Source organism: Calonectris borealis, chromosome 3 (assembly GCF_964195595.1).
Source record: "Calonectris borealis chromosome 3, bCalBor7.hap1.2, whole genome shotgun sequence".
NCBI lineage: Eukaryota > Metazoa > Chordata > Aves > Procellariiformes > Procellariidae > Calonectris > Calonectris borealis.
In genome coordinates this window covers 4,676,937-4,697,573 of record NC_134314.1, presented here as the reverse complement: position 1 = coordinate 4,697,573, position 20,637 = coordinate 4,676,937, and the positions used below count along the sequence as shown (strand labels likewise).

General features: G+C 41.3%; 1 protein-coding gene across 1 annotated transcript in view; it reads right to left on the bottom strand.

Annotated features, from left to right (window-relative positions):
- PKHD1 (PKHD1 ciliary IPT domain containing fibrocystin/polyductin) overlaps positions 1–20,637 on the bottom strand; it is a 266,225-nt gene that overhangs the window by 26,015 nt on the left and 219,573 nt on the right. The window contains exon 59 of the mRNA XM_075144880.1: positions 4,877–5,876. Within this exon, the coding sequence (XP_075000981.1) occupies positions 4,877–5,876 (1,000 nt within the window). The remainder of the gene's footprint in view (positions 1–4,876; positions 5,877–20,637) is intronic.

Below are 20,637 nucleotides of genomic sequence, written 5' to 3'. Positions count from 1 at the left end.
TGCTTTGGCCATGTAGGGGAAAAAAAATCAGGAAAATAGACTGGTGTTGAATGGGAAATGGTCTTCTTCCAGTTCTATTGGCAGGTTCTTCCAGTTTATTCACTGAGGAGGAACCTTCTTCTATTTTTAAATGCAAATTTACCTCTTGATACTTTACACCCATTTGTTCCTGTGCTGTTATTGTCCATTAGTGTCTAGAGCTTCCTCTCTAGTATTTACTTTTCCAACATATTTTCACAAATAAGATGATATCTTCCCTCAGCCTTGCTTTGCTAAGTTAAACAAACCAAGCTCTTTTATTCCTTACATCTTAAAATAAACTCAATTTCCATGATCATCTTAAATGTCCTTCCCTGTATCTACTTGAACTGAGCTTGTCTTTTTTGTACATCAACAAGCAGAATGGCACGTGCTACTCAAGAATATACCCTCTACAGTGTCCCTATGAACATCTGACTTAAAATTATGTAACCTTAATTTCAAGGAGATTTTAAGCTTACGGTTTAAGCCCCTGAGTATCACCTTTTCCACATCTTTACTTCAGGGGTGTGTGGCAGATAAAACTTCGATAGAGCCTCAAGTGCTGCAATAGCTGCAGCTCTGAGGTCACGATTTTTAGCATCCTGCCTTTACCCACCCACTGGAGGAAAAGTTGGTTTCCTACAGAGGAAAAAAGTTGTCATCTTCCTTTTTTAAAACCCTGTGCAATTCCATACAGCAGCCTGCCTGAAACCTGCATGAAGGTTGCCAAACCCAAGCACTTTGGGGTTAGGATGTGTCAGAATGAATCTAGTTTGGACTTCTAACCCTGCCTGCCTGTGTACATGTCGTGTGACATAGCGAATTAGTTGTAATGTCTCATTTAGTCCTCTGCATGGGTATTGCTGTCTGAATGAGCAGTTCTTTGATGATTTGCTTCACTTTTATTGCTTGCTGTGAGTCTCAAATACTGTTATTTCCTGCACACACACTGTTTTTCATATGCTACCCCAAACCTAACTCTTAATAAAGCAAAATTAATGCTTGCAGATTTCAGTTTGTAGCAGGTTAAAGGTCCATCAAGAAGGAGCAAAGTACCCTGCTCTAGTGTGGGGATATGGACTAAATGGCTTCTGGATGGCTGTCCAGCTTTATATTTCTGATTTTGTGTAAAGGTACCCGCACAAACACACACAATACATTCGCTGTTGTGCTCTTGTGTTCTTTCGCTTTTATATTTGTATTGATATTAGGCAAACTTTGCAAAACAGAAACTTCTATTTGTAAATACATTGCAGTATATATTAATACACAGACATTCACAGGAAGATAAAACTATGTGATAGTCATCTCTCTGATTCTCCAGCTGTGCAAGAATCTAGCACATAGCAATCACCTCTGTCTGTCCTTGATAAACCAATGAGCTGTGCTTGAAGTGACCCTAACAAAGGAGGTAAATTAAAATCATGTAAAAAAGCATTTCAAATCGTAACAGACAAGTCATTTCTTTAAAGGTTTGGCAATGTGATATACAGACTTACTGCCTAACTACCCGACCACAGCAAGGTTTCCAAGGCTCCCTTCAGCCTCACTGTCCTGAGCTGCAAAGATGAACACCCGGACTCTGCTGATCAAAGATTTTTTTGTTGTTGTCTTGATGCAATAGGAACATCAAGTCTGAAACTGCAGGGAGACTGGCCCGGCAGGAGTGCAGGTTCTGTGTACATCCGACAGCCTGATTGGATTTTGCATGACTCAGGGGTGAAAAAATTTCTCTTTTCCTTCCATAGAAAAATACACTGGAATACTTAGCCTGACTTGTAATCCCAGCCCCATTATCCTTGCCTGTGCTAGCATGTACTGCCTAAAGAGAGACAGATAAACAGTGGGGATACTACATGTCCCAACAGGAAAACCCTGATTTCATTTCACAAGTTATCTGTGGCCTTATTGCATCAGAAATGTCAGCCATGAGTAATTCCAGAAAAGCTATGACTGATGGGGAGCAATAAATAACACTGCAGAGGAGCCCAAGCAGATAAGGGTGGATGAGCTCGGAGCTGGTCCTATGATCTGGTGATGTTAGTATTCTCTTGAATATATGTCCCAGGTCTTCCCCTACTGAGACAGTCAATCTATAGCTTCAAGCTAGCACTGCTTTTATCCCTATAATAAAACAGCCTCCTTCCTAGGCACCTGCCCTGATCCTCGCTGCTCGGGCTGGTTTCACAGAGCACGCACAGATGGGAAGGCAAACCCCAGCTAGTAGAGCAGTCCCCAGTGTGGAGAAGATGCCATTTGTGCCTGAAAAAAGGCAGCCACAAGGTTCCTTCCCTGGCAGACAGAAGAGGGTGGTCCTCTCCTGTAGGTGATCTCTGCTTCCCCCGCCATGATGTTACACTGCTGTGTTCAGGAACCTATAGGCATTTAATGGGGTTCTGGTGAACTTACTCTAAAAAATCTATACCTTGTTCCTTTCCCACAGTGTAGATATTGTTGCTCTTCTTGTTCTGATCATCAATAATGGACACACTGAATGAGGGGTCCCATACCTGTCACACGCTGCCCACTACAGCATGTCTTGGGATGGCGTAAAAAAGGGATAACATTTCCTATCACAGGAAAAACTTCCTACAACATTTTTTTGCTGTCCCATTTTGTAGTATCCTACATCGTAACACAAATACCCCACTGACAATAATGATGTTAGTTCTGCTGATAAAAAAATACTGTATATCTTCAGAGTGTAGCCCTGATTTAAAATTTGATCTTGCAAATAATAATTTCCCACTGTGCTTAATATAACACCACTTAAAAAAAAAAAAACAAAACAAAACAAAAAACCAAACCAAAACCAAACAACAAAACAAAACAAAGATTCCTATGGTCACAGACTAGTGGGTGCTTCGCCTTACTGTGGATGCTTCACTACCATAAACCACACAATGCCTAGTAGAAAAGTTAAGCGTGTGAATAGTAATTTGTATTCCTAGCAGCCAACAGACATCAGGATGGTACAGGGGTCAGTGACAAATGTTAGAGGGTATGGTATTAATTAGAGAAAGTAAGTCTTAGACAAATCCAATTTCTTTCTTGCATAGATGGAATATGCTTATACTTGGGTAAGGCTCAGTAGTGCACATCATCAAAAAATAACATTATGCAATATCAAGAGAGTACACAATAAGGTTGCCAAACATCAAATCCCATGTCCCCTATTAAAAACAGATGGGATATTACCTTTTTCATATTTCCCATATGCTTTTAATACAGATTCAGGATCTGAGACTGAAATACACTGCTGTCTGCTCCCTTCCCAGCCTTGATCCTCACAGCCTTCTCTGCAGTTAAGGGTTGCCATCTGGGCCATGCAAATAGTGGCTACAAGAAGCTGAAAAGGGCAAGACAGGGACAGAGGAAGGAGAGACAGAAAGAGTTGCTTGTTGTTGTGGAGGAGAGGAATAAAATGACCTTCAAAAACTGAGTGTTGGTACAGAACATCAATAAAAAATGAGTATGTACAGAAGTGACCAAGAACTAGGTAACTGACCGAGCTCAAAAGGTAGCTCCCATTGGGAAATCATTAAAAAGTAAGGGAGTGTCCTGTGTTTTTCTGTCAAAATCAGCTGCTGGCCTGATGCTTTATCTGTATCAAGAAACAAATATAAACATAGAATGCACAGATGGGTTGGTGAGCATTATGGAGAGAACAGTCAAACATGGGCACCTAGACCATGTGGTGTGTTGGATCTGGCCAAACAAACTGGATGGATTTGGTGCTGGAAAGCTAGAACTGAAAAGGAATTAGCAAATACAGTGAGCAAACAGAGGATCATGAGCTCTCCTATTTCTGTGGAAAAAATGGCCTGATGGGATCATTGAATTCTGTCAGTAGAAAATGGGTTTTAGTACCACTTTTGTGTATGGCACTGATATGCAGGAAAACTGTTGGCTTTTCAGACATACACTGAAAAGTATGTCTGAAAAAAGGATTCAGAAAACAGAGACAGACAAGGAAAGAAACACTCTCCAGAACTCAAACCTTTCAATTTATTAAACAGCAGACAGCTAAGTGATTTGATTACTCTGGAGGTATCTGGAGGAGGAGGAAGAGTCAATGCCCAGAAACTCGCTGATGTAACAGTGAAGGAAAGAACAAGAGACTCTCACGGGAAGCTGGAGACAGAGAGGCTGACAAGAGAAAGTGGGCAAGTACTTGTGACAGCAAAACCAGGGACAGCATCCAACATCTAGGCACGCATTCAGGTAGTATATGTCCAGCTCTTGTATCTTCAAGAGCAGATGGTTTTCTAGAATAAATATTTTAGCCAAAACCAAAGGTCAATGCTGAGGTATCAAAGTGAATAGTAATAGCTTGTGTCATGCAGGAGATTGAAGTAGAAGATTAAACAGTCTTTTCTGGCCTTAAAGTTTAAAAGTATATGAATCAAGGTTTAGACCTGCCAGTTAGCTAAGGCAACAACCCATCTTTCATAACACGTCTGGTGCTGCATCAATTTATAAATATTTGTAGATTTAATTGTTTAAAATTTAAGAGCTATTGTAATCTTAACTTCTTTAAAAACATTGACTTTACTCAATACTTTATAGTTTCAAGGCAAACATCCAGGAACTCTGTTCCTGGTTTAAAGCATCCTGGACACCTTTGCACTACAGAGATCCATGAGCACCAGCAGAATAACATGGGTAATTCACACTCAGGAGTCCAGCTAGTACTTGGGCATAGCTCTGTCATGGAAACTTTATGTGTTTCACCAGGGTTAGTCATATTTGAGCCAATGGAGAACTTACTCCCTATTTTAATATGCAGATCAAGTAGTGAAATTGCCTCACCACACTTAAATCAGTATCTGCTGATATCGCATCTGATACTTACCTATTGTTAGCTTCTGCTGGAAACAGTAAGGCAGGCTGAGTCACCATTAAGGTATCAAGCGGCAAGCCAAGGCCTCTCTGAAGGTCTCCAGTCTGATGAGCGTTGATAATTGTTCTGGCCAAACTCTTTAAGCTGTCACTTGTCAACTCATTTCTTGGATGGCCTGGTGGATCACCAAGTTCAATGATGAGCACTCTTGATGGACCAGCCACATCAGATGGCTGCAGAGCTCTGGTACTCACTGGTCCTCTCCCCACTTTCTGTGAGCCAGACCTGCTATGAAAGGCTGCACAAAATGCCGTATCAGGGCAGTGATATTTCCTTTTGCTAGCATTGGCCGAGATTACCTTCAACATGCTTTCACCTCCCAGCACATGATGGACTACTCTGACTTGGTCATGACCAACCTTCAAGAAATCAGCTAATCGACGTATTGTACTTGCTTCATCCTCTTCCCCAACAGTTACAGTGAAAGCCACAAGAAGGGAAAGGCCAGCAACTATTTCTACAGGTTCTTTCTCACGCAGGAGAACATAGAGAAGATTATCCTCAAAGCTAAAGTAATTGGCTCCTGCACCTTCATTCAGTGAGAAAGAAGATGGGGTTGGAGAGACATATTTCCCTTGAATGAAAACACGAAGGCTGAGTGGTTCATTGTAGAATATAGCAAGGGGCAGTCTTGTTGTGTTTTGGCCACTGAGGAGGTAGAGTCTGAAAGTCAGAGGTGGTAGGTCTGGGAAACAAATTGTAGTAAGTTTGGTGGATGGCAACACAGAAAAGAAAGTAGAACGATGCTCTGCAGGATAACACGATGCATGCGACGTCACATTACTGAAGATGTCCATAAAGCTGCCAGTCATTGCTACCACTGGAAACAGTCTCTGGCTGACCATACTGGGGTCCAAGTTTTCTAGGATGACAAGTGCATGATCTGCCTGTTTGCAGAAGTAGCCTTGTATTGAGGGCTTGAAGATACACTTGCTATCATCTCTGTAAATTCCTGGAAGAGAATAAAGGGAGATGGGGAAAGAAAAAAAAAATATGAATTGTTACAGACATCAGCTCAACAGTTTGTGGTATAGCTGTTTATTTTCCCATTCAGTGCTCAAAGTCACTTTTGTTAGTGCTAAAATTTTACATAGTTTTAAGAGAAGCCTGGACACCGAGGGATATTAAATAGGTAGAAATCACACCTACCTCAAGATGTCCTTGAGCTGAAAATGGTTGAAGACTGCTAATGAATGACAGAGAAGTACCATATACACTTGCCTTGTTCTTTCTAGATATCAAATTATGGCCACTGTTGAAAGAGCAGGCACATTAGATGGACCTTTGGTCTGACCCACCACTACGTCCCTATGTCCTTATGTCTTCTACATTCTCCTGTTTCTAAGCCCGTAGCAGGATAATAAATCAGGGCATGACTGCAATTCTTTGGAAAGGTAATTTAACTCTAGATGAAGCCCTCTAATCCCACTCACAGAAACTGCATCTCAAACAAAAAACTAGAAAGGACCAGAACACCATTAATCTACTCCAGCGGTGAATCACCTCACCGAGTTTTAGAGCTAGAAAGCACCAGATTCAGACACGTACAAATAGCGGAGACCCTTACGTGTGCTCCAAGTGTTTAAGCTCCCATTGCAGTTAGTGGAGATGTTTGCCCACAGGCAAGCATCTAGTATCTCATGGGATGTCCTGAGGTATCTGAGGCATGTGGCACAGGGTCTACAGAAGACCTATGTGCTTCAAGGGTGGCAGCTGGAGGCCTGCTGGGACACCCTGCAGCACCTGAAATTATACTAGACACACATTTATGGTAACTGAAACACTCCCAATTCCCCAGCAATCAATACAGACAAAGCAGTTTAGAAAGCAATGAAGTTCACCCTAAAATACCTCTGTTCTGTCAGCTGGATGGTCCTTCACAATCCTCTAACTTTACTGACCAGAGGTAGGATCATGTCACTTAAACACAAGTGCATAATGTCACCTGGACTTTTTGGGTAGCTACAACATCTGTAGATGTAACACATGATCCATGAGAGTACAAAAGCCACTTTAGGCAACACTTTAGGTATTCTTCCATGTATGTCCGAATTTGCCACCGAATCCCTTCCCAAGTGTCTGTGGAGACAAGTCAAGAGGATCCTTTTATGGAAGGATCTATACAGAAGAGGTGTAATCCACAGAGTCTTCTGAGTTAGGGTATGCTCCATCTGACCAAATATAGGTCTCTGCTTTAAGATGAGAGAAATTGTGCCTCAGGCTGTAATGATGAGATCATCACTGATTATAAAGAGAGAATAAAAGTAAATGAGTTCAGATATGGGCACCAAAAACATAAACATTTCTGCCTGGAGCATCTTAGGAAAAGATGTGTGTTTCTGTTTTTCCTTCCTCTCTTCAAAATAAAATCAAAGGAGGAATTTGCTGCTGTAGCCAGCTATAAATCCTCCTTCCCTCCCCGAGCCTGCTTCTTCCCTAGTTAGCTGTGCTCACAAACGTGTTAGGCAAGGCATGGCCAATGTCTAAACTAACTCTGCGTTCCTCATTCAGCAGCTTTTGGGGACGTGCAGGCAGATCAGCAATGCCTGATGCGTTAATGATAAAAAGAAAGGGACAGCAACATCCTTGAGAGTCACAAAGCTTTGGATGAATAAAAGGGCATTCCCCTTATCAAGGAAACATTGTAACTGTGAAAGTCACTGCTAGAAGAAAATACCAGACTCCTGGAAAAAAACCGAACTATGAGAAATCAGTCTGGGCTCTGCTTATAGCTACATCTCAATCTCTGGATCCTGTGGACACTTACCTATGATTTATTTCAAGGGGATTCCTCATGTGCAGACCGGTACCCAGGTCTGCAAGCGTTTCCCAGAACGAGCTCTCGCTCTGCACGTCACCGAGGAAAGCAATGAAATTACATAAATGTCAAGCTTTGTTCAGGGAGGAGGTCATGTCAGATAAGATCTGTGCAGAAGCCCCTATTTTTAGACATCAGCTTACCATTTTCACTCTTTTTTTCTTGCTTTTCCCTTTTTTTTTGCTTTATCAGTGTAAGTATTTTGCTATCGGCGTGTGCTGGGGGTAAAGGGAGAGGGAGCAACAACTCCATTCTGAAGCTGAAGCGGAAACGCCGCACTCAAAGCCATTCGGTATTGTCCTGGAGCGCTGGGAGGATGCACCCTGCAGCAGGCAGCCAGATCTCATCATCTGCTCTCCCGGAAACCCCCCGTCTCCCCCTGGTGATATTTCTCTTGTCTACAAATGGGATTTGCTGATATTTTGTGATTTCCCAGGACTTTCCTTTGCCCTGCCTGCCTTGCAAAGTGGGTTTGCTTGGTTTCCTGTACACACACACACACGCCCATGCACGCACAAGTATTGTTGCTTGTCTCCTTCCAAATGGCCTTATCTGCCAGTCACAATTTCTGCAGCCTGCAATTTCGATCACTTTTAAATGAAACCCATGCTGGCCTTAGTAATCATAATGTCATTTACAATTTACCACAAAACACGTTTATTTAGTTAGTAGCACATTGGAGAAAGAGAACTCCATATGAACTCGCCGCTGAAGCCCTAATCTGATTATTTCCTCATGAAAATCCAAGCAGGGGTGCTTGTAAGAGGGGTCTGAGAGGAGAAGGAAAAAGTGAGTCCTGGCCACAGCTGACTCTCATAATCAATGCGAATAGATAAGTGACGTGGCGTGTCAGGGCCAGCAGCTAATCTGCCCCGGGGCTTTCCTCTAAAAAAGGCCAGAGTGGACAGGACTTAATAAATACTGAGTGACCACTGAATATTGAGCTGACATGTGCTATTTACATTGGCGATGAACAATAACAGTGATAAATTCCAGAAGCATCCCCCTGCAATGGGTGAAATTAGATTAAACAGGTTATATTTGTATGTGCGTGTGTGTTTGCACACGCATGTGTGTGAGAGGGGGGAATAAAATGGGGAAAAAAGAAAGAGAAACCTGGTGAGTGCAAGTCAGCCAGAGACCCTACAAATGGACGGGAAAGATGGAGAAGATGTTCGTATCTGTGTGCACGGATAAAGCTGAACGTCACACCAGGAGCTGCGTGCACCCGAGCAGAGGAAGAGGGCATGTGTGTGTTGGGTGCTTGTATGGGCCCGTGTGCCGTGTGTGTGTCCCACTCGGTACATGAAAGAGAGAGAAATAATACGTGGAGAGTGCGTGTGTCCACCCTCTCCAGCTGTTTCCTCAGCCTTAGAGAGCAGACTTTGCTTTCCGTAGACTCCCCTATCACCAAGTCAAGTTTATTATTTAATTATATACATGCACGCACACACATAGACACACAACCATATATATCTATACGAGATTTTAGCACTCAGGTTGCTTCTAGGGCTCCTGACAAATATTAACTTTTTGTCAATATTTGTCCTTCCTGTCGTGAAATGAGGATTTTCCACCTCATTTCACATTTGAAAAGAAAAATGCGCCAAGGGGGTCCTCTTTGCTTAGGAAAAAGAAACACCACCACCACCACCATCTCATATCCTTTATTTAGAAAAATGGAGCAGGAGGAAAGGAGGGAAGAGTATTTTTAAAATAGATGTTTTGACTTAAAGGCACATAGAGTCCTTTGCAAGTCTCCTGCCTTTTCCCTAGTTCCCCAACGCCAAATAAATAAAATAAAATAAAATAAATTCTACGTTTAAAATTGAATGAGATACATCAACATTAATGATTTTCCCCTTCAGGTTAACACCACCATTTCCTTCAATAATTTTTACCCATTTCGTGATAGATTTCACAATTCATGGTAGAAGGAAAAATATAGCCATTTTTTGACAAAAACAAAAGGCAACGTCAGTTTTTTATCAAAATAAAATAAATCTCCCACAATTTTCTTTCCATCTGACTGGATTTGCCCGTCAGTTATTTCTAATTTAACTACAATTATACTTACAAAAATATAAAAGCGAGTAGAGGAGGAAGGGGGAGGGGAGAGATAAATGGGACACTGTTTAGAAATTGCGATTCATTGGCCTTGGGCTGGCCAGCCCATATCTTTGCTGAGGGGGAAATATTCATCAGCATTAACTGTTCCTTTTGACCTGCTGACATTCAAATGTGAAATAAAAAAAAAAAAAAGGCCTAGCATTAGGACCTGAGAAATCTAGCAAAGGTAAATGATTCTGAGGTCAGTCGTTTTTGCTGTACAAAAGGTTTTCTATGTTTCTTGAGTTCAGATGTTCCCCGTAAATAATTTTGGCCCCAATTTTCCTGTCTAATCTCTGGCACAGAGTCCTCATACCTACGCACTCATCCTTTGAAAGCGATGGCTCTGCGGATGCCAATCTTGTAAATCTTTATGTAGGTAAGCAAAAACAAGCCTGTCACCTTCAGCAGATGCTGAGACAAGGCATCACCCATCATTTTTAGAAATCCCACTGACTGTAAATTAGGGATATCACTCAATTGAGTTTACTGGTGTTCCCATGGGGGATAAACGCACAGATATGCAATGCCAAGTAACTTATTTGTGGCGGGTTTCTCGCAAGGTGCGTATTAGGAATACACACATAGGAATGCATGGTGGCATGTGTGTTTGCTCGTGTATTTGTGTACGTACATGTGTGAGACACACATAAATATATACTCATAGCAGGGACCGTGTAAATAAAAATTGAGTGATTGCTTTAGGCTGTTAATTCTTTCTTTTAAAGAAAAATATTTTAGAAGGAAATGAGTCTCATAAGATCACACTGTGTGGGTTTTTATGCTCTCCTGTTTATCGTTCCTCCATAAAAAACTTTGAACCCCCTGGCCAATTTCAGTCACATTTGTGGACTCAAAGATACTGTGTTCCTACAAGTTTTGTAAAAGTAGGTGCCCAAGTAGAGAAAAAACAATAAAAAGGAAAGGAAAAACTGTAGTGTAAGCTCACCCTTGTTACACACAACAGGATCTGCACTGGCCTTTCCCTTTCACATACAAAGCCATAGAAAAACAGGTGTAGTACATGAAATATTCATTCTTGCATTCATTGTTTGCATGCATTGATATGGCCACACACGTTGCTAGTATTTATTCACTGTGAAATGAAGCATTATTTGCATCTTTCATATGGTTATATATTTTTATGCTAGCACCAACCCTTCAGAGCTCCTCCATGCCTAAGACGTAAGGCACATATGTTACAGATGATAGTATTTCTTTCCAAATAACAAACAAAAAAATTGCAAAGTTTTCCAGTTCCCAGACACTATAGCAATAAGTCATTCTTAGCCTTAAAGTATAAGTACACAAATCAAGTCTTAGGAAGAGAGACCAGAAGCCCATCTAGGCGAGGATGCTCTCCAACAGTGATCAGAAAGAGTCATCTAGAAAGAGCATGGGAACAAGGCATGCATATAGCAATGTTCACCCAAAATGCTCCCCAAGCTTTCAGTGATTTACAGCTCAGGAACCTTTTGAGTCGGAGAGACCATTTTTGGTCTTTGTGTTTGAGAGAAAATATCAAACCTGTTTCACAAAACTGCAAAAGGCTGGGGAGGAGAAAAACCTAGCCAGGAGAGCCCTCTGAAAGGAGGTGGGTCAGTAAATCTGAAGTGCCCTTTAGTGAGGTTGCCCATCCCAGGCCTTGTGCCATTGCTGAATCAAGGGATGTTATTTATAGTGCCACAGAACTTCTCAAATTCCCTGCTGCCACCGCAAGGTGACCACACCTAGAAATATTTTGGCTGTCTGTACCAGAAGACTAGGCTGGAACTGAGCATTGCATGCATCAAAACTAATAAAATAACCAGTGCCAAGGCCAGTTCTTTGTCCCTGAGGCCAACTGGCATGACAGTCCCATAGTATTAAAGTCACTGAGCCTCCAAAAGATGGTGGTCACCTCCAAACTGCCCTTTTGGAATGGCTCCTGACTTGTGCTAATTTCTGGAAAGTGCCCAGGAATTGTCTTGGACACTTCTGGGTTGCCTGGGACCAAACTGGGCTTGGAGCTGTTCTGTTGATGTAGCAGTGCCCATACCCTTGCATTGCTTGACTCAGTAGACATTGGGTCCATTCCTACGATTGTCATCACTGGCTCAGAACAGCTTGTCCATCATTTTATTAAACTTAATCAGAAAGACACAATTAGGGAGGATTTTTGTCTGCATTATCATTAATGATTAGGGAACTTCAGTCATTTTAGCCATCCTGACAACACAAAGTTCCCCATAATGCTTATTTAGGGAATAGATCCAATATGGTGACAAAAGAAGCATTACCTGACGTTATATTGTGCATGGAGACAAAAAGGATTAAACAGCATAATTGATCATGTATACTTCATGATTCTGTGCATTTTCAGAGAGTCCCCAAAAGTGCTGTAAATTAAGCACCCTTAAATTGTAACCCTGAATGAAGAAGAAAAAGATGTTGCAGGAGTCATTACCTTAAACCCTACTGTAACGCAATCAAAAGTGCGACATGGGACTGGAGTAAATGGGACAGAGTGAACCCTCACAGGACAGCACGGGAGAGGTGATTTGGGTCTCCATAGCCTTCCTGAGGGCTTGGAGGATCTATCAATACACAGCTAAGGAGTGGAATTAATGGCTTTTTGTACAGTACCTACCAAAGTAGGACCCAGGGCCCTGACTAGAGCTTTTAGATGTTCTCATGAAGCAGAGAATATAAACAAACTATTCGCACAACCCTCTTGAATTTACTAACCATCATTCAAAGAGCGAATAGCTGGGTGTGAAAGGGATTCAGTCTCCTAGGAAAGATGATTAAAAGAGAAAAATGCAAAGAGAACCATCTTTTGGTCCAAATTATTTCACCTTAGAAAAACCATGCTATTCTGCAAGTATCAATTTGTTTCTCATGTCCTACCAAATCTTTTCCCGTTATGTTTCCCCTTAAGATAATCCTGGTTTTCTTTAGGTGTATTTAAAGCCCAGAAGGATTTTTCTCTCCTCCTGACCAGCAACCCTGTTGACTGATGCTTTAGTCAAATTGATACCCCGGGCTCAACATAAAGGCGAGGGGCAGCGAGCGACAGAGCCTTTGCCGACGCAGTTCCAGTCACCGTCTCTCCGGCCAAGGAATGATAAAACTACCACCGCCACCCGAAAGCAGAACAGCAATTTCATCAGATGCCAGACCTAAAAATGAATGTGGCCGTGCCATGCACTGCTCTGAGCTGTGGATATAATGAGTTTTGAATGGGAAGTCCCGGACACAATAAATCTGTGCCATATGTGACCATTTCCTGTGTCAGTTCCTTTCTCATAACCAGGGGAGGCTTCGCCCTCCCCCTCACTTTCCCTTTCATGACCCCACACCAGGGCTCTGAAATCTTTTAGGGCTGCTTATGGGCCCCAGGCCTTTCCACAGCAGTTGCATAAATAAATGAGTTTGACAGCAAACATCATAACGGTTAGCGGTAATGTGTGCTCTACACAAGTGCTTGTGCTACTCACTGGAGAAATGGGGGAGGAAAGAGCTCCGTTTGTTACTGCAAACAAAAGTATGTTCTCTGACAAGTGGTGAAAGAATTAGTCAAATAAACTTGAACTTTATTAAGACCATCGCTGCCAGGTTTTGTTATGGCCAGGAAGGTTCTCAGCTTCTCTTTCCCTCCTTGGCCTGCAGTCACTGCAAAGACAAATCATCCTTTTCTTCTGCAAAAATAAAGTTAGGGGATAAAATGAACTGCCTCAAAATAAAATTTGCAAGGAACTCCACTTTACTATTATTATTATCATTTCTTCCCAATGAGAACAGTTCTTTGGTCCTGGGAACAGACTCCCAGAGATCGAACTATTTTCCATTAGAAGTGGGCCAGAAGGGAAACATCAAATACCTGCAGATTTTGGAAGTATTCGAGTTAGAATTAAGCTTAAAAATGACAATTATTTTTATAAAACGTAGGTGAAGAACAGACTCAGGGTCTAGAGCACAAGTCTTATGAGGAGCGGCTGAGGGAACTGGGGGTGTTTAGTCTGGAGAAGAAGAGGGGAGACCTCATCGCGCTCTACAACTACCTGAAAGGAGGTTGTAGCGAGGTGGGGATTGGTCTCTTCTCCCAAGTGACAAGCGACATGACGAGAGGAAATGACCTCAAGTTGTGCCAGGGGAGCTTTAGATTGGACATTAGGAGAAATTTCTTTACTGAAAGAGTGGTCAGGCCTTGGAACAGGCTGCCCAGGGAAGTGGTTGAGTCCCCATCCCTGGAGGTATTTAAAAGACGTGTAGATGAGGCGCTTAGGGACATGGTTTAGTGGTGGACTTGGCAGTGCTACATTAACAGTTGGACTTGATGATCTTAAAGGTCTTTTCCAATCTAAATGATTCTATGATTCTATGATTCTATTTGCCCTAAATTTTTTTTCCCTTTTTATGTTCATTAACAAATCAAACATTTTGACTAAATAGCAAAATTTTACTAAGTTTTCAGCTTAACCTGAGAAATTATAGTATTTTTGGACCATGTAAAATTTTTCTGTAAAACTGTTTTATTGAAAAACCTTTTTTCCCAGATATACCATTTAAACAAACATATTTCAAATATCCCAAGTTCAGCCCAGAAAGGCTGCAGACATTTCAATTAGTATATTAAAGGAGTATCATTAGTTTATAGAAGCTTCATAAAAATGATCAGGAAGGAAGGAAGGAAGGTTGGTTTCCCATCTTCAATGTGGAGAGAACAAAAAAAAGGTATTAATATTTTAACCCGGGAGATTTAGGTTAAAAATTAGAAAAACATCTTTCTAGTAAAAAAATAAAATAAAATAACAAGACTTTGAAACCAACCGATTAGGAACCTGGTGGAACTAACACGATTGAAGAGTTTTTTAACAGGTTTATTTATTTTTCTTGGGAGCAATGTAAGTATACATATCGTTTTGGAGCAAATGGATGGGTGAGATGACTTCTTGAGCTCTCTCCCCATCCTGCCCAATGACTCCAATATCTTTTTTTTAGCAGCCTTGTCTCCAATTTTTTTTCTTTCTTTCTTTCTTTTTTCTTTCTTTCTTTCTTTTCTTTCTTTTCTTTCTTTTCTTTCTCTTTTTTTCTTTGCCCCGATTAGCTATAAAAAATGTTAAAATCTTATTTGTACCTGCCTTGTCTGAAGGCACAGTCCTAGAGCCTGTGCTCATGACAGAAAGGTTCGCAAGCACAAGAGTAACATTATTAGGGTGATTTTCAGCAATATTAGTCCTGTATGGGCTATGGAGTTGAATCTTAAAGCAGAAGGATTTCATTACAGGTACAGATAGCTATATTATGCCATGACATATTTATGACAATGAACAGTAATGGGAGGCAAGTATTTTAAGCCTTAGAAGTCGAAATTAATCTGAAAGCATAGCGCAGAATCTGAACACCTATGAAAATATATTGAAGAGCTAAAATTTGAGATACAAAGGCTAGAGTCATTATCTGAGCACATAGAATGGGATTCATCACATTAATTTTAGCTGCCTAAATGTTAAGCATCTAGTCTAAGCTAATTGTCTAGTCGAAGCTGTTCATTTAGACAATAATCATTAGAGAAGAGAGAAAGAGACTTTTAGAGGGTCATTCATTCCTGCTTTCCCTTGGATGGATTGTATAATTTCTGGAGGTATCTGTCTCTACTTGCTATATGGGAAACCTAGACAGCTAGTTTGGACTGAAGGCCTGTATTTGGACAGCTGAAGTTAGGTGAAACAAGTCCAACTCCTGATGATGTAGCTAAGGAGGCTTGCAGAACAGCTAGAATCATAGGTGTTCCTATTCTCAAATAAGTGGGAAATCGTAGCTCTGTACACACGTCTAAAGTAACCATCTTCTCCAGTTATGAACAAGGGGAAAGACAAAAAGAAGGAAGATGAAGCTACTGCCATGTTAATCTAGAAAACAAAGAAATCACTCCTGTCCCTGACAGAGATCTAAACAGGATGCAAACAATTTTTTTTTCTAAAAATGCTGAAAATGAGCAAACTTTGCATTTGGCTTTTTTTGCTACAATGGCTAAGCCTCTTTATCCAAATATTCCCACCTCACAGTAGCACTGGTAGCCTGGTGCACTCACCCTGCAGACCACGGCGTGCTCTGCTCCTGAGCAGTACAGCTCACATAGGAAACGGAGGGGGCACTGAGCAAAATACCTTGGAAAGCATAGAAATAGAGAATCTATTGCAAAAAGACATCTGAGCAAACACAACGAGAGCCTTTAAAACTAATTTCTAACCTCTGGAACCAACCTGGATGCAGGGATGGAAGGAGACTGATTTCAAACACAACTTACAAGAAAATCAAATGTGTCTGTGGGCATAGTCCTAAAATACCATGGCTACATCAAATCTTAGGAAAAAATAAGTCAGAGGAGATTTCTGGATGTCATTTATTTCAAGCTCTTGCTCAAGCAAGGCTAACTACAAAGTTAGATCAAGCTTCTGAGGGATTTATCAGAAATCATAGTTTATCTACATTTTAGGCTTTTGTATGTTTACTAGGACAAAACTCCCAGTTTAAAGTATGTCCAGAGAAGCTGCCAGAGTTGAAAATTACTGGAAGAAGATCTTTGATCCTAATGACACTCTCATACCTAACTTCATACACATGCAAAATGGTTTGAAGAAGCTTTGAGGCTTACTTTTGCAAATAGTTGTTATACTCAGGTGTGCTTGTTTTAGGTAGTTCAAGGCCTGTTCCTTCTCCCATCAAAGTCTTCCGAACAGCTCTAACAGGTTTGGAAAGAGTAGGTTTGGAGCTGGAGCATCTCTTGTACTTTACCAGACATATAAACGTGAATGTGTTCTTCAGCTTCATATAAACGTGAATGAACTCCAAGTCACACTGATCCTGGTTGTGTGGTATGGTGTCCATGGAGAAAAAGAATAACTTCATTGGTGGAACACTGCAAGCACCCACGCAGTTCTGACTGTCCTGCTCTAACTTGTAGGTATCACTCCCTTTGCATTTTATTCCAGGCTTACTAGTGAGCCGTTTGAAATTTCAGACAGCCCTTGGAGTTATTTTGGCCAGGGAGTATATTTAAAACTCATTGTGCCTAATGTTGTCTTTCTACAATTGAGAAGTAATCAGGAAAGATGTGAAAATAAATAGACAAGTGAGAGGCAAAATGAAATATGAAGTGGCTAGAAAGGAGTCTGCTCTCTAATGTATTTTTTCAGCTTATTATTGTAAAAGCCCAGAGCAAAAGAATAGCTTTGAAGAGTCTTTTGTTAATAGTGGAAAGGTTGTCTTTTTTATTTTTCTTAACCTTTTATTTATTAACCATGCTGCACAGGGTACTTCCATAAATGATGGCTGGGTTTCAGGTTACAGGGACTTGTTTAGTCTGAAAACATCCCAGCCTGCAATGGGAAACAGAAAAGAGAAGTAACGGCCCATCGCGTGGTGCTTGAAGGGACTAAAACCAAAGCCCATTTGTTCTCTGCTTTCCCTGTAATTTCTGGTGGTTGAGCTTGCAAAGGTTTGGATGTCTCTGTTTGGATGGTTAAAATGCATTCCCAGCAGGCCACTTCCTCAGGTGGTCTATTTGATGACAGCTTGATGCTTAGGCCAATATAAAACAGCTGATGTTTTGACCCTATCTGAGAATAAAATTATAAAGCTGCATTCCTACATGGGGCAATGATTTCATCCTCCAGATTGTTGTGGGGGAAAAAAAAAAATTATATTGAGGATGCTTACCTTATGCTCAAGCCCTAAAACATGAGAGTCAATAACATTTTTGAGACTCTTAGTGTTGGGTTACTATGTATTTATTTATCATTGCCGTGAATATGTGGTTAAGTATACAAATATTCAATTGCTACACAATTTCATTCAAAGCTATCTTGTGGGAATACACTAGCTGTGCACAGGAAACCAGACAGGTGCATTAAGCAGATTTGGTTTTTTGAGACTTTTTAGTGCTTTAGCACCGGTGAAAAAAAGAGCACCGAAACAGAGTTAAGATAGGCAGAGCGAGCAATATGGATTCCCAAAGGCCGCTTAGGTCAGGCATCCTGCTGGTATTTAAAGGATACCCTTCATGCATAATAGTCTATATTATTTAACTTTTATGAAGAGAATTGCCAGTATGGACAATTTGGGTCTGGTTTTTTTTTTTTTGTATAATGCCAGCATTGCCAGACAGATACATAAGATGAGCACAAGCATGATTTTTTCTTCTTTATTCCACGGCATCAATAATATCAGAATAGATTTGATTTTCTGGGCATACCAATTGAAAAGCCTAGATGGCAGGGTCTCAGCAGGAACCTGCATGGGCCTTTCTGACAGTTTGGGCCATCAGAGAGCATCTCTCAGCTCCCAGAGTGCCATGAAGAGCCAAGCCAGTTTGAAGAGCCTACAAAGAGCCCGTCTGGCAGGGTTTGCTTAGTTTTCACATCCTCACCTGGCAATCGTAGGGGACACCTGAAGCCTTGTAGGTCGTGTTTGTATCCCACTAGTATGGAAAGGCTCATTCCAGAGTCAGAGTAGGCTAATTACTGAATACTAAGTACGAAGACTGATCCAGCAGGTCGAAAATTGGTCCAACCCTGTTCTAAATTTGTGTTGCCTTATCAAGACATCTGGGCTATAACCACTCTCCATGAAAGCCACAGGAATTCTGTTTATGTATAATTTCCCTGGGGAGGAGCTTTCAGCAGAGATCTCACTTTCCGACCCAAATCCTGCCCAAAAGGGTGGTACGTTACGTCAAATATGTGTTGTCGGTTATGAAAAATGAATTCACATTACAGCACTGCAGTCTGTAACCTGACTACCCAACCAGAAGGGTGTGCTGTGGAAAGGATCCCTGTGCTGCCAAGGACATCGAGGCGGGGGAGGAACATAAGGGAATCTCGACTTTTTTTTTCTTTTGCTTTCGGTGGCTTACATGGAACGGGAGCTCAGACACAGAGGCCTCAGAAGTAGAGATCTGAATTTAATAAAGCTGTCTGGAGGGGGAGGGAGACAGAGAAAAGAAGATCATGGAGATAAGAGAGGCAGAGATAGGAAGAGAGGAAAAGAAAGAACATTACCGCTGACTGGTGATGGCTGTGCCCTTTTAGACTCAAGTGGGCAGCAGTGAAATATTTGTTTGAGGCGGGACACTAGTTCATTATGAAAAGAATAAGAAAGAACAAAAAATATTTTACAGTTAGAACATATACTTCCATGCCACTAGAATGAGGATAGGCAAAAGGCAAGGAAAGGCAAGGATAATGGCAAGGCGCTGCAAGGTAATTAATATAGCTGCTTGATTTCGTTGCAATTTTGGGGGGTATTGGAGCGACCCTTTAAATTCAGTACAGCTACACCTCCAGTATGCAAGCAGAATTAGGCCCCTGCTTAGGAAAATAACCTCTTTCAAGGTAACAAAAAATTCCACAGATCAGCAAAATGAGAGGGTTTGTTTCCTTCACCACTTCTGCAATCTTTCTCCTATTTTTTCTTGGAGAATAAAAGTTAATTGAGGGGCAGTAGGGAGGAGGAGGCTCATCTAATCCCCACTGACATTGACAGCCCTCTCCGCCAAGGTACCAAGTTCACTTCTTTATAGAGAGCAAATGCACTGCCAAAGCTCCCATCTAGGGATGTTTTTTCCTTTTTTTTCCATAAGATTCTGTTTGTTAGAAAAACCAAAAAGACACCAGAGGGAAAATAAATGCAGATACATTTTTAATGCATACATTTCGTTTTCAGAACATGGTGGGCACTTCAGTGCCGGGTGCTGGAACTGCAAGGGGGAATTTATCTAATCAGTCCTCCGTGTCCTCGCTTCATTGACATAATGTGGTCCTGCCGATTAAAGCACTGGAATCATAGCTCTGCATTTTCCTTCTCTTTCATACTAAAATTATTGATGTGCTTTGTACAATGTGTAATTGCCATTATTGTATATGTGCCTAGAGCATGTGCAAAGCTGAAATTGAAATAAATAAGCAAACAAAAATCATACGATAGGAAGTCTCTGATGGTATGGTGGGGGTTGGTGCCGTGAGCTGAAAATAGGATTTGATACTGCTGTGACTGGTTTTGATAGAGTGAGATTCCACAAGACTAAAGAAAGGCTGCTGTGATCCTCTAGTCTGACCTCCTCTTTATATATAGCACAGACCCTCAGTAAACATCCAAATCAAAGTATCTCTTTTAGCATCCGGGGTCCAAGCCTCACCATCCAGAGACTTCATCAGAGCAGTTCTGACTTACATCACCCGAGGATTTTGCCCAGTATCACACATTCTTTTTTTGCTCCCTCTCTTTCTCTCTTTCTCATACACACGCGGTAGATTTGTTCTTTACATTTAATTTACGCAAGTGAGACACGGAATACATTTCAGTAACGCCAATTAGATACGCACTAATTTCTTCTCTGTGAAATAGCAGTAAGTAATTAATCAGAATTTTGATCACAACTCAGTTGGCAATTCTAATTGCACTTGCCATTTCCACAGCAAATACGGAATCATTATCTTTTTTGCCTAGTCCTCTCTTCCTAATCATCCAGGATGCTAGAAGCAAAACATTTCCAAGAACTAGATATTTTCTCTATCAACCAGCAGCCTTAATACCTTTGGACTGAGGGTTAGTGGGTTCAGTCCATGGCTGTGTTTTATTTCAAGCTTCATCATAATTTTAAAGCGAATAGCTAGTGGCAGGCTGGCTGCTTGCCTCAGGGAGGGGGATTCTGCCTCATAAAATTATGAGAAGGGATAAAAGCTAGCAGCTCACTCCATTAAAAACCTTCTGGGAGAGCACTAAAGACACCTGACCTTTGCAC